The sequence below is a fragment of the Macaca nemestrina genome, chromosome 1 (genome assembly GCF_043159975.1).
Source record: "Macaca nemestrina isolate mMacNem1 chromosome 1, mMacNem.hap1, whole genome shotgun sequence".
Lineage (NCBI taxonomy): Eukaryota > Metazoa > Chordata > Mammalia > Primates > Cercopithecidae > Macaca > Macaca nemestrina.
Window position 1 is genome coordinate 104470001 of NC_092125.1, and position 13348 is coordinate 104483348.

At 53.8% G+C, this 13348-nt stretch overlaps 1 protein-coding gene across 3 annotated transcripts; it reads right to left on the reverse strand.

Moving 5' to 3' along the window:
- Positions 1–899: 899 nt before the first annotated feature.
- Positions 900–11684, reverse strand: LOC105498014 (hyperpolarization activated cyclic nucleotide gated potassium channel 3). 3 transcript variants are annotated; one of them, XM_071084170.1, is made up of 10 exons: positions 11538–11684; positions 11236–11313; positions 9618–10962; positions 6338–6767; positions 5231–5392; positions 4611–4829; positions 4057–4203; positions 3401–3641; positions 2037–2201; positions 900–1595 (listed from the first exon to the last, which is right to left on the reverse strand). In XM_071084170.1, the coding sequence occupies exons 3-10, from the start codon at positions 9824–9826 to the stop codon at positions 910–912; spliced, it is 2259 nt and encodes a 752-aa protein (XP_070940271.1). In that variant the 5' UTR covers positions 9827–10962; positions 11236–11313; positions 11538–11684; the 3' UTR covers positions 900–909. The 3 variants fall into 3 exon arrangements, with proteins under 3 accessions (XP_070940271.1, XP_070940279.1, XP_070940262.1); XM_071084178.1 differs by lacking the exon at positions 9618–10962 and having other exon boundaries at positions 11538–11683; XM_071084161.1 differs by lacking the exon at positions 9618–10962 and having other exon boundaries at positions 11236–11684.
- Positions 11685–13348: the final 1664 nt, after the last annotated feature.

Sequence of the window (13348 nt, forward strand, 5' to 3'; positions counted from 1 at the left end):
GAGGGATGGATAAAGGAATGGGTAAACAAAATGAATTGGTAACACATAAAATTAGTAAATGAATAAATACAATTAAATAAATGAATAAATAAATAAACAAGCAAAGAAAAAAATATCTCACAAGGATTCAGCCATTTGCCCCTCCACCAGCGGGGATCTAGGCTGGCATACTAATAAGGAGGTGCCAACTACTCCTTAACTTTTAGGGGGGCATGACTGGGGCAGAGGGGACAGGGGAGAGGCACCTCCCGGTTTACAAAAAGATGGTCCACCACAGGACAGAGACTGCGGGGAACTTAGAAGTGTGTTCCCACTCAGGGGGTAGACACGGAGTGTCCACAGGTGGCAGCGAGTGGGTAAAGGTGGATACCTACACTCGGGACTCAAGACATCTGCTGGCAGTAATGGGGGCGCAGGTGATTGGCAGTGCCTGGCTATGCTACAGGAACAGGAAGATAACCAGGCCAGGCAGAACCTGCGGGATCGTCGGCAGGGAAACAGAGACATCTAGCTACTTGGCAGTGATGGCGGTGGCAAGTACTTGTGCTTAGTAAAGGTGGGGTCATGGGCCTGGGCCTGCACCTGGCAGGACCATAGCCAGGGGAATATTCTCGTCAGAGGGTTTTGAGTCACTTCTACTTGGCAGTGGAGACATACAGCGCCTGGCATATTACCTTGAACATGGTAGCTGCTCAGTACACATGATGAATGGGTGAATGGATTATGATGGGACAAGCTACAGGATTCTTGAGCTGAGACCGTCTTCATGGCAGTATGGGGAATGTCCGCACAGGGTCGACATTTCCATGGGGCAATGTTTCAGGTCCCCACGGCCTTCCCCAAGAGGCATCTGCCTTAGGGTACATACTACTGCACCCCAAGAACTAAGGCTGGATGTACTCAAGGGTTTTACATGTTGGCAGAAAGCTGGAGACCCCGGGGGGTGGCTGGCTCAGGCACTGGTGGCCTGGGGGGCTGGGCTGTCCTTGGAGGCTTGGCCAGGAGCCCTGAGGGAGGCAGCCGCTCATTTCCTGATCCCTTACGCCCAGGAGAGCCATCGCCTGATGCCCGCTGAGGCAGAGAGGGTTGGGAGGCTGACAGTGGGCGGCCTCGAGGTCCTAGCCGCCGTCCACCTCCTCCTGGGGGGGGACCCAGCAGGGAGACCTGGGAGCACCCTGCCCGGGATAGGCTGGCATGCAGGGTTCGGGCAGGTGGGGCGGGCAGGCGGGAGGTGGATGCCCACGGGCCAGCTCGGACGGGCACCAGCGGGGAAGCTGGAGACCCTGCTGAGCGCCGAGCAGAGCGAGCAAGGAGGGTGGCTGGAGAGTCAGGGGAGAGGGGCAGAGGGCCCCGCTGGTGAGTCAGGGCGATGGCCACATTGGAGGTAACAGCAGCTGCCTGAAGGGGCGCATGTACCAGTGGCTCCCACAGTACTGGCTTTCCACTGAGCCGAGCTCCTGTGCTCGGGGCCAGACCCCGAACACCACGAGCCATGTCTCTGTCATGTTGCACCAAGTGCTGCTCCATGATGCCACCACCACTGCTGCCTGGACTTGGCTCAGAGCGCTTCCGCTGCAGTATGGAATTCTTCTTGCCTAAAAGTTGTCCCGGGAGGGAGAAGTTAAGGATAGGGAAGGAATCCAAGATGGAGGTTGGATATCAAAGAGTATGAGGGTACCAGGATGGGGTGGGGTTGAGGGTAGGGGATGGGAGTCAGTAGTATGGCAATGGGGCTATGCGGGTGGAGATGGGGGTTGGAGGAAGAGGGTATGTATCAGAGACAACGAGGGTCAGAGGACTGGTATTTAGGGGAAGGAGGACTCAGGACATGGAGACTTGGGATGCTATCTCTCCTGGGTAGGACATGCTGAGGGATAGGGACAGTGGGCCACAGTGTCGAAAGGCCTGTTGGGGGCATTTGTTGGGGCTGAATTGATTGGGATATGATCCTGGAGCCCTAAACCCTGGGCTCCTTGCTTTGGAGGTGGGGTGAGGGCACAGCCTGGACCCAGAGCAGATAGGTGGACAGGTCTCACCGATGCGGCGCAGCCGATCCATGGCCACGGTCTCAAAGGCCCGGCGCATCATGGGGAACTCCTCGAGCACAGCGTTGAAATGGTCCACACTGAGTGAGTAGAGGCGGCAGTAGGTGTCAGCCCGAACACTGGCTGTGCGCCGGCCCCTAGTTAGCAGGCAGATCTCTGCAGAAATTGGGAGGAAGCTTCAGAAGCCCTGTCCTTGTCCCTGGAACTCCTCTCACTGAGCCTGTAGCAGTGGACCCCACTTTCTAAGGCTCCTCCCTAGATGTGGGAGAAACCATTGATTATCTATTACCTCCCTGCCCCAGGGTCCCTAAACACCCCAAGCATTGTCTTTCTCCAGACTCCCACAATTACTGGATTACTGCTCCCTGTCCTTCCCACTCTGTCCAAATGAAGGCTGACGACCAGACAGGTCTTGCTGGCCCTAGATTCCCAGTGATTCCACTTCACTTTAACTCCCACCCCTCCCCGACTACTCTATCCCAAGAGGTAGACCTGGGCAACTCAGTGTACCTACCCCTCCTACCCCTTTGAATAAACACTGAGGGCAGCCCTGAAGGAGAAAAGCAGTGTCAAAGAGCAAAGTGCAATGTGATGGGGATAGTGGGTGGTATGGGGGCTGAGAGATTATATGAGCCTCCAGTCACTTTGGGCAGTGGCTGGCTGAACTGCCCCTACTGCCACAGGCTGGGTCCCTGAATCACACCACCAGGCAGCTCCATAAAGCTCATGCTCCAGGACAGTCGTGCTTCACTCCTGCCTTTCCCTCATCTCATAGGCTCCTTGGATTTCACTGTCTAAGGGTTCTAAAAGGCCCTCTGACCCAGTAGTTTGCAACCTGGCTATGCATTAGAATCTCCTGGGAAGCTTTTAAAAACTACAGAGCTCAGGCCAGGCGCGGTGGCTCACGCCTGTAATCCCAGCACTTTGGGAGGCCGAGGCGGGCAGATCATGAGGTCAGGAGATTGAGACCATCCTGGCTAATATGGTGAAACCCTGTCTCTAGTAAAAATACAAAAAATTAGCCAGGCATGGTGGTGGGTACCTGTAGTCCCAGCTACTCAGGAGCCTGAGGCAGGAGAATCAACCTAGGAGGCGGAGCTTGCAGTGAGCCAAGATTGCACCACCGCACTCCAGCCTGGGCAACAGTGTGAGACTCCGCCTCAAACAAACAAACAAACAAACAAAAAAATGCAGAGCTCCAGATCCCAGCCCAGAGATTCTCCGTGAGTAGGCCTGGGGAGGGGCTGGAGCTCTGTGATTCTGCAGCGTACCCAGATAGGGATCCTGAGCCCAGGAGCAGTTGCCCTCTCCACTGTCTGCTCGTGACCCTGCCACCCTCCCTGAGGCCTGCTGACCCCCAAAGTAGGATCCATCGGTGAGGCGTGTGTCCCGGGCGCCGCGGGCCAGCACACTGAGCAACCCATGCTGGATGAAGTACATCTTCCTCCCCATGGAGCCCTCACGCACCACGAGGTCCCCCGGCTGGAAGACCTCAAAGCGCAGCTTGGTGAGGACTGCAGTGACGAAGCTGGGGTCGGCGTGGGCAAACAGCGGCATGTGGGCCACCAGGCCCCGACAGGTGAAGTTAATGATCTCCTGGACAGGGGAGGGGCCTGTCAGGCAGGCTGTGCCCGGTGACCTGAGATGATCCCCCAAGCTCATCTGCTTCCAGAAACCCCACCCCTGGGGTCATGTTCTGCCAAAGGATGGGGATGCGTCAGTGGACCTGGGACCATCCCTAAGCTCCTGCCTTCGGATCTTTCCCATGAGCCCTTGTGGGACCATTCCCCGAAAACAGAGATCCCTATAGTCCCTCCTCATGTATACTTCACCTGCAAAGGACCTTCAAGAAAGACCCTAGCCCCTGAAAGCCCCCCAAATACCTGGCCTCCCACAGGGCCCTCTGCAGGCCTCATTCCCTATAGGAGCACCTGCTGACCAATAGCCCCTACCACCAGACAGCACTCCAGGTCCCTGAAGAGTCCCCCTTCCAGGCCCAACCCAGCCCCACCTCCCGAAGCGGCTCGCTCAGCTCTCCCAGGATGCTTTCCTCGTCGAACATCTTGCCCTGGTAGCGGTGCTCATAGTACTCGTGGATGCGCTGCCGCGTGTCTGCTGGCAGCTTGTGGAAGGACATGTACTGCTCCACCTGCTTATACTGGAGGGCCAGCCCATTGCCAGGGGCAAGAGGACACAGGGAGAGATTTGGGGCCGGAACAGTGGGGTGTGTGTGGGGGAGGTCAGAGACACAGGTCAAACTCAAAGGGGTGAAACATGGAACCAGACATGGATACATAGGGCCACAGAGCAATATGGATAATGGTGGGTACCAGGAAGACACAGAGCACAGTCATAGGAAAACCCAGGTGTGGACAGCGGAGGGGCCAAGCACAGGCATAGGTTCAAACAAGGAAAAGGTACACGCAGGGGCAGAGAACAAATGGACACAGGGCAGGAAAGGAAACAGAGATGCAACAGGGGCACACATCAGAATGGGTGTCAAGTCAGGTTACCCAGTCTCCAACACCCCTCCATGCCACACCTCCCTCTCCTGTCCCTGCTGACCTTCTCCTGGTACTGACGCCGGGAAGAGTCCAGGGACTGGATGAGTGCCGTGGCGTGGCCGATGAACATGGCGTAGCATGTGGCACCCACGATCATGCTGAGCATGGTGAGCCAGACGTCGGGCATGCCTACAGGTGCCTGCTGCCCATAGCCAATGCACAGCATGTGGCTCATGGCCTTGAACAGGGCATGGGAATATTGGCGGCCCCACGAGTGGTTCTGAGGGGCAGAGTGTATTGCAGAGCTGGGCATGGGCCCCTTGGAGCCTCATTCTCCACCTGCCCCTCTTCCTCTTTTGGTCTTTCTCTCTGCCCCCTTCTACTGCAGGCCTTCCTCCTGGCAGGCACTTAAGTTTGGTTCTGGGGGCCCTGAGGCAAAAGGGTCCTCTATTGCAACTTGGGGACCTCAGCTTCTGGCTAGGTACCCTTAGTTGCCTGCTCCCTCCAACACACGAGCACTTCTTCTGGGTCTCCTTCCCCTTTCCTCCCTCCTCCCCACCTCCTCACTCCTATTTTCTGTCGTGATCATCTCCCACCTCCTGCTCCCTGTGCCATCCCTGCTACTCGGGCAGAAGAGCCCTAAGAAGGCCCAGGAAAGGCAGAGCTGTGGGGACTTCTCACCACCATGTGGTTGATGGAGACCCAGCAGTCGGGAGGGAAGTCCTGCAGCATGGGCACCAGGAACTGCAGACAGCCATCCCAGTGACATAGCAGCAGCATCATCCCAATGAGGTTGAAGATGCGAACCACAGCACTGGCCAGGTCATAGGTCATGTGAAAGATCTGAGGAGTCCAAGGAGGAGCTGCTGTGGACAGGAACCCCTCCCTGCTTGTCCTCCTCCATTCCCAGCCTGGCAAATTCTCTCTCTGAACTACTCCCCAGCCCCAGCCCCCATGAATTAAAAAATGAAACTATTATTCATTTGTATGGAGTTTTGTGGCAGACATGTATAGCTAATGCAAAGCAGTTTCTTATTTCTCTCATCTTATGGATAGGAAAGCTGAGGTCAGTCATGTGCCCAGAACCACATAGTAAGTGTCACAGCAGAGAATCAAACAAATCTATTGCACAAGCTGCCCAAGTGTAGCCTAGAAAAGAGAGAGGGCATTTCACAGTGTAATGTCTCCAGAGCATATGTGTAAGAATTAATGCCAGCAGCCCTCTCCTTTCCAGTCGTAATAATACATAATAGTGGCTTCACTGAGAACTTAGTATGTGCTAGACACCTTTCTAAGTGATTTGCATGTATTAACTCCTTTAATTCTAACAGCCTTATCACAGGCAAGTGTATTTAACACTCTCATTTTATAGAACAGAAAATCAAGTCTCCTAGAGTAAACAATAAAACTGGGATCTGACCAAAGACAATGAGACTGCAGAGCCCACAGTCTGAACCACTAAATTCTGCTGCTCTGAAGCTGAAGCTCCAGCTTCTTCCACACCTCCTCCTCCACCCAGCATCCAGCTAACTCTAAAGTGTGTCTGGCAGCTGTGCTCCACCCTCCTGTGCCACCATCTTCACCCCAGGTCCCATCCCCTGAATCCTCATTCTGTTCCTGCTTCTCCCCCACCAATTTTGGAGAGAGCTCACCCACGGAAGCTCCACCCATCTTCCCCACCCTATAAGGTCACCAGGAGCCCCACCCATAGCATCTTCCTAGAGGAGTCTGCCAGCACTACCCCGCCCCCCGCCGCCCCCCGCCGCCCCCGCCACCTCCACGCCCCACCTCCTCCCACTGGTGTATATAGCGGATGAGGCGGGAGAGGCGGAGCAGCCGCAGCAGGCTTAGGATCTTGGTGAAGCGAACGATGCGTAGGGCCCGTGCCGTTTTGTAGACCTCAGCGTCCAACTGTGGCTCCAGCTCCACCACCAGGAAGATGTAATCCACAGGGATAGAAGAGATGAGGTCAACCAGGAACCAGGTGCGCAGGTAGCGCGTGCGGATGGCCCGCGGTGCTAGCAGGATCTCAGCACCCTCCTCCACCACAATGCCCGTTCGGAAGTTGAGCACCAGATCCAGTAGGAAGAAAGTATCAGACAATACGTTGAAGACGATCCAAGGCGGGGAGTTCTCCTCCTTGAAGAAGGTGATACCCACAGGCAGGACGATGAGGTTCCCCACCATCAGCAGCAGCATGATCAGGTCCCAGTAAAACCTAAGGTGGGAGTGAGATGAGGGGTAAAACGGTGAGGATATTTCACCAGTCACTAGACTGACAGAAGATAGGCTGCCATGGCCAAGAATGGTCAAAAATACACAGTAACAGAATGACTGTTCACAGCCGCTGGGAGTATAAGTTGGGACCACCATTTGGGAAAATATTTATCTATTGAAGTTAAACATTTGCATTCCCTGCAACTCAGCAATTCCATTCCTAGGTATAGACACCTCCAAGGGAAACATGCGCTCCAGGAGATACACATAGGAATGTTTACAGCAGCATTAAATTTGAGAACAACGCACATATCCTTGTGTGGAAAAATGTAGATAGATATGTAGATAAATACACTATTTATGGGCTGGCATACCATACAGCTGTGAAATTACCCAACTACAGCTACATTCAGTTCTATGGATGAATTTCAAAAATGCAATGTTGAGCAAAAGAAGCAAGAAACACCCTGGACAACATAGTGAGACCTCATCTCAACAACAAATAAAAAAATTAGCCATGCATGGTGGTGTGCACCTACAGTCCCGGCTACTCAGGAGGCCGAGGTGTACTCTAGTCTGACTGACAGAGCGAGGCCCTGTCTCAAAAGGAAAGCTATGGCTCATGCCTGTAACCCCAGCACTTTGGGAGGCCAAAGTGGGATCACCTGAGTCCAGGAGTTCAAGACCAGCCTGGGCAACATAGTGAGATCCTGTCTCTACAAACAATTAAAAATTAGGCCGGGCCCGGTGGCTCATGCCTGTAATCCCAGCACTTTGGGAGGCCGAGGCTGTCGGATCACCTGAGGTCAGGAGTTTGAGACCAATCTGGCCAACATGGCAAAATCCCATCTCTACTAAAAGTACAAAAATTAGCTGGGCATGGTGGCGGGAGCCTGTAATCCCAGCTACTAGGGAGGCTGAGGCAGGAGAATGGCATAAACCAGGGAGGCAGAGGTTGCAGTGAGCCAAGATAACACCACTGCACTCCAACCTGGGTGACAAGAACGAGACTCTGTCTCAAAAAAAAAAAAAAAAATCCCAGCACTTTGGGAGGCCAAGATGAGTGGATCATGAGGTCAAGAGATCAAGACCATCCTGGCCAACATGGTGAAACCCCGTCTCTATGAAAAATATAAAAATTAGCTGGGCGTGGTGGCACACACCTGTAGTCCCAGCTACTCGGGAGGCTGAGGCAGGAGAATCACTGGAACCTGGGAGGTGGAGGTTGCAGTGAGCAGAGATTACACCACTGCACTCCAGGCTGGGTGACAGAGAGAGACTTCATCTCAAAAAAAAAAAAAAAAATTAAAAATTAGCCAGGCCCTGGGGGCGGTGGCTTACATCTGTAATCCCAGCACTTTGGGAGGCAAAGGCGGGAGGATCACCTGATTATGTTGGGAGTTCGAGACCAGCCTGACCAACATGGAGAAACCCCATCTCTACTAAAAATACAAAATTAGCCGGGCGTGGTGGTGCATGCCTGTGATCCCAGCTACTGGGGAGACAGGCAGGAGAATCACTTGAACCTGGGAGGTCGAGGTTGCCAAGAGCTGAGATTACACCATTATACTCCAGCCTGGGCAACAAGAGTGAAACTCTGTCTCAAAAAAAAAAAAAAAAAAAAAAAAATTAGCCGGGTGTGGTGGCACACACCTGTAATCCCAATCCCAGATACTCAGGAGGTCAAGGCAGGAGAATTGCCTGAACCTGTGAGTGGAGGTTGCAGTGAGCCGAAACCACTCCACTGCCCTCTAGCCTGGGCAAGAGTGAGACTCTGTCTTAAACAAATAAAAATTGGCCAGTGTTGTGGCTCACGCCTGTAATCCCAGCACTTTGGGAGGCTGAGGTGGGTGGATCACGAGGTCAAGAGTTCGAGACCAGCATGGACAAAATGGTGAAACCCCACCTCTACTAAAAATACAAAAATTAGCTAAGCGTGGTGGCATGAGCCTGTAATCCCAGCTACTCAGGAGGCTGATGCAGGAGAATCGCTTGAACCTGGGAGGCAGAGGTTGCAGTGAGCCAAATTTGTGCCATTGCACTCCAGCCTGGGTGACAGAGCGACACTCCTTCTCAAAATAAATAAATATAAAAATAAATAAATAAAATTACTCTTCCATATACATATATATCCCTATTATATATCGTTTACCTCACCATTGCTAAATTTTTTTTTTTTTTTTTTGAGACGGAGTCTTGCTCTGTCGCCCGGGCTGGAGTGCAGTGGCGGGATCTCAGCTCACTGCAAGTTCCGCCTCCCGGGTTTACGCCATTCTCCTGCCTCAGCCTCCAGAGTAGCTGGGACTACAGGCGCCCGCCATCTCGCCCGGCTAGTTTTTTGTATTTTTTAGTAGAGACGGGGTTTCACCTTGTTAGCCAGGACGGTCTCGATCTCCTGACCTCGTGATCCGCCCGTCTCGGCCTCCCAAAGTGCTGGGATTACAGGCTTGAGCCACCGCGCCCGGCCCATTGCTAAATATTTTTAAGGTTAAAAACAAAAAGCTAAAGTACCCCGTGCTAACCTCACAGTATTGTTGAAAACATTTACGTGGAGACAATAGATGTGACAGTGTGGTATAGGCACTAGTTGGTGTTATAACTCACTCACTCTTTATCCCCAGATCTCTGAAAAGGCTGCTGCTTCTCCCATCTCCGGCTATCTGCCCATTCTAGTCTAGGACCTCATGCCCTCCCCAGCCTTCTCCACCCCATTCCTCTTCTCCAACACAGTTGGACCCACAGATCCTGTTCCTCTGCTGGGGTTTGCTCATCCATGTCCCAGGGTGGGGTGGTCTATCCTGCCTTCCTCTGAATTGAGCTTTCCAGGGATGCCCTTTCCCCTCCACAGAACCTTAGACAGGGCTGCACACACAGAGAAGCTCCACAGGAGATCATGAAGCAGCAAAGCTTGAGTTCTGCATATCTTTCCTCCTCTGGCCTCCCTGTGTCCACTGGGACTCTGGCTGAGCACAGGCAGAGGCATGGGCAGGGGTGAGTGACACTGCTGTGACAGACACCGTGGAAAGAAGAGGTCAAGAGGGAACTGTGTGAAGCCCTCATTCAGAGAATGTCACAGGATAATCTCAGGGACTCAGTTACTTATGGTGATTTTAATTCTAGGACACACCTAATCCCAGTGTCAACTCAGGAGCTAGCTAGCCCCTTCTAACTCGGACTGCAAAATCAATTTTCAGCCCTGAAAGAAGCTTCCTCAAGTCCTGGTCTCTGGGAAGCCCCTTAGACTGTATGTTTTCAATAAACAAAAACCCTCGACCACTCTTCTTTTCTCTCCTGGGCTGCTGAGGAGAAATCCTGTATTGTGAGACACTAAGAGGGGGAGGGAAAAAGGGTTCGCCTAGCCATGAAAGCATCTTCACAGCCTGACTCACAGGTTGGTCACAAGCCTGGCAGGTGATGTAGTAGAGAGAATGGAGAAGCACAATCAGAGGGATGCCAGGCTTCTGGGGATCCGTCTGCGAGTGAACTGAGGGAAGGGAGCGAGATCCACAGGAGGCTAGAAAAGTCACGCTGGCTGGGTGGGAACGAGGCAGCAAAGACAGGAGTGAAAGGAACAATGGGAGGAAGAGGGACATAGAGGGAGTGCGTATATATGTGGATTCAAGATAATGTCTGGGTCTACAACTGTATTTCCAGGCTTCAGATTCACACCTCTTCCTCTCTGCTTCTTTCGTTCCCCAGGTTAGGTGCTTTGCACACATCCCTGCCTCATCCAAGAGCTGTCCTTCATTTCCCCCCAAGGACAGGGCTGCTGTCCTCCCCTAGCGACCTTGATGTAGAGGTACAGCCTGACGGAGACTGTGAAATGGCCCCACCCCCACCCTCTGTCCCTTCTGTGGGAGTCACCTGGGTGGTGGTCCTGTCCCTGCTTCCTCCTCAGTCACTCTGAGTCTTGGCCCCGCCCCGCCGCCCCCGCCTTCAGCACTAGGGACAGCGACCAGAGCTGAGGTCTGGACCCTCGCCCCCTTCAGCGTCCCTATTTTTTCCTGATAGTCATGCTGAACTAGGCAGGTGCTAAGGAGGAGGTGTGGAGATGGGAGATAGCAGAGCTCGGCTTCTCCCTCAGACTGGCCCCGATACTTAGAATATAATTTCCCAGATCTCCAGCAAGCAGGACTGGAGGAGGCAGGGGTCCCAAACTCCGGTACTTCCTGTGGTCCGGTTGGGGTCCTGGGTTCCTGAAAGAGGAAATCCAGGTCTCTGGAGATCCCCTGATATCTGCTTGCCTCTTCTGGTGCCCCCAGCTTGCCAAGGCACGGAGGACCTCCGGCAGGGGATACCCGCCCAGGAATTCCCAGGCTAGATTGGAGGAAGTGACTCTCCCGCCCCACCAAGGGATCCCTGGGCTGGAAATGAAGTGACCGTGGAGGGTGGTGCGGGCCGGGTCCCGGTGTCGCTGCCCGCGAGGGTGGGATTGATGTACCCTGCCCTCCCGGCCGAGCCCCCAATACCGGAAGTCGCTGTAAGGGTGGATGATCCAGGCCCCCGCTGACTTCACTCTCTCCTGCTCGATTTCCACTGCTTTGTGGCTGCCGAACACCCGAAGGGAGAACTTGTTGACCGTAGGTTGGAGCAGCGTCCCAAGGTGCCTTCTCTTAGGCTCAGACTCAGATCCGGGGATCGGACCTGAGGCCGCGGTCGCAGGCCGGGGAGCAACGGGAGGCACCTTGGGGGCCTCCAGCCCAGGGGTCGCCCCTTCGCTGGCCCCCGCAACCGGCCCCTGCTCCGCCTCCATGGCGCCCACCCCGCTTACACGCTCGGCCTCCTAGAGCCCTATGTGGCCATCAGGTACCCCCAATCCCTCCAGAGTGGGAGTCGGCGCAGCCCCGCGGGTTCCAGCGGAGGCGTCGTAGGCTCGGAACCGCCGGCGCGCGGGGCGGAGGGGGTGTGCGCTAGACTGGCGGGCGGCGGTCTGGCTGCGCGGCGCCCCCTGGCGAGGGCAGCGCGAAGACCGGGCGGGGCTGGGAAGCCGGGATCCTGGAGGAACTCCGAGACGGGCGTGGCTTAGCAAGGAAGGCGGGGCGCGCAGCCTGAGCCAGGGAGAGGCGTGGCCTAGTGTTAGCCTTTCATCCACTGAGAGCCAGGGAGGAGGAGCCTCCTGCAGTGGCGGGAAAATCGGACGCGGATGTGTAGCTTGAGGGATTTGGGACCAATGGAAGAAGTGGAAATGGCTTTTGGGATTCTTCCCCACTCTCGCCCAGGGACTTCTGTCCTGCTTCCGTCTTCTCTCAACACTGTCCTAGGCATATTCTTGTCCTTTTGGTCTCCTCCGAACTGCTTCCCCAAGTATTTAATTCCCTAATTCATTCTGTCAGCCTTCACCAAGTGCAACTCTGTCTGTCATTGAGTGGATATAAAAGTCCTACTCTTAGCATCTCCATGTAGTAATGGAAAGCAACACAAAACAAAACAAAAACAAAGGCCTAGCCATAAAGCCACTGCTCATCTGTGCCCAAGGACAGACAGGTAAATTGCAGCGCTATGCGAAGTGCTATAAACTCCTAAATATCTCAGATTCTTCCCTTCATCTCCAATTCCCTTCATCTCCAATTCTTATTGCCACCGCCTCATGTCAAGCCCTAAGGATTTTTTCACCTAAATTACTTCAGAAACCTCTAAAAGAGTCTTCGACTTCCTCTAGGTTAATTCTTCTTCCATTCCCTGCCAGTTACTTTCCTAAAATCCAACTATGGCTATGTCACTTGCTTGAAGTCCATCAGGCTTTCCCATCTTCTACCGGGGTACATTTAAGCTCCTTAGCATGGTGTACCAGGCCCCAAAAATTTGGACCTAGTTTCAACAGTCTGTCTTCTGACCATCCCCCTCGTGCAAGCCAGAGCCCCAATCATGCTGAAAGACTTTGTGCCTTGTCTCTATGCTTTTACAAATATTTTCTCTGCCTGGTATTCTCCTCTAATTCACTTTCAAACACTTAGTTCAGATCTCACCTTCTCTAGGAAACCTAGAAACACATTTCCAGCTCTCCTTTCCCCAGGTAGGGTCTATTCTAGAGCCTTTTTTTTTTTTTTTTTTTTTTTTTTGAGATGGAGCCTCCCTCTGTCCCCCAGGTTGGAGTGCAGTGGCCGGATCTCAGCTCACTGCAAGCTCCGCCTTCCAGGTTTATGCCAGTCTCCTGCCTCAGCCTCCCGAGCAGCTGGGACTACAGGCGCCTGCCACCTCGCCCGGCTAGTTTTTTGTATTTTTAGTAGAGACGGGGTTTCACTGTGTTAGCCAGGATGGTCTCGATCTCCTGACCTCGTGATCCGCCCGTCTCGGCCTCCCAAAGTGCTGGGATTACAGGCTTGAGCCACTGTGCCCGGCCTATTCTAGAGCTTTTTTTTTTTTTTTTTTTTTTTTTTGAGACGGAGTCTCGCTCTGTCGCCCAGGCTGGAGTGCAGTGGCGCGATCTCGGCTCACTGCAAGCTCCGCCTCCCGGGTTCCCGCCATTCTCCTGGCTCAGCCTCCCGAGTAGCTGGGACTACAGGCGCCCACAACCTCGCCCGGCTAGTTTTTTGTATTTTTAGTAGAGACGGGGTTTCACCGTGGTCTCGATCTCCTGACCTT

Excerpts from the sequence above, each read along its gene's own strand:
- LOC105498014 (XM_071084161.1), bottom strand. The coding sequence starts at position 11,519 with ATGGAGGCGGAGCAGGGGCCGGTTGCGGGGGCCAGCGAAGGGGCGACC. Across the intron at positions 4,830-5,230 it reads TCTCCATCAACCACATGGTG|AACCACTCGTGGGGCCGCCA; the intron begins GTGAGAAGTCCC and ends TCTGCCCCTCAG. Across the intron at positions 2,202-3,400 it reads CGATGGATCCTACTTTGGGG|AGATCTGCCTGCTAACTAGG; the intron begins GTCAGCAGGCCT and ends CAATTTCTGCAG.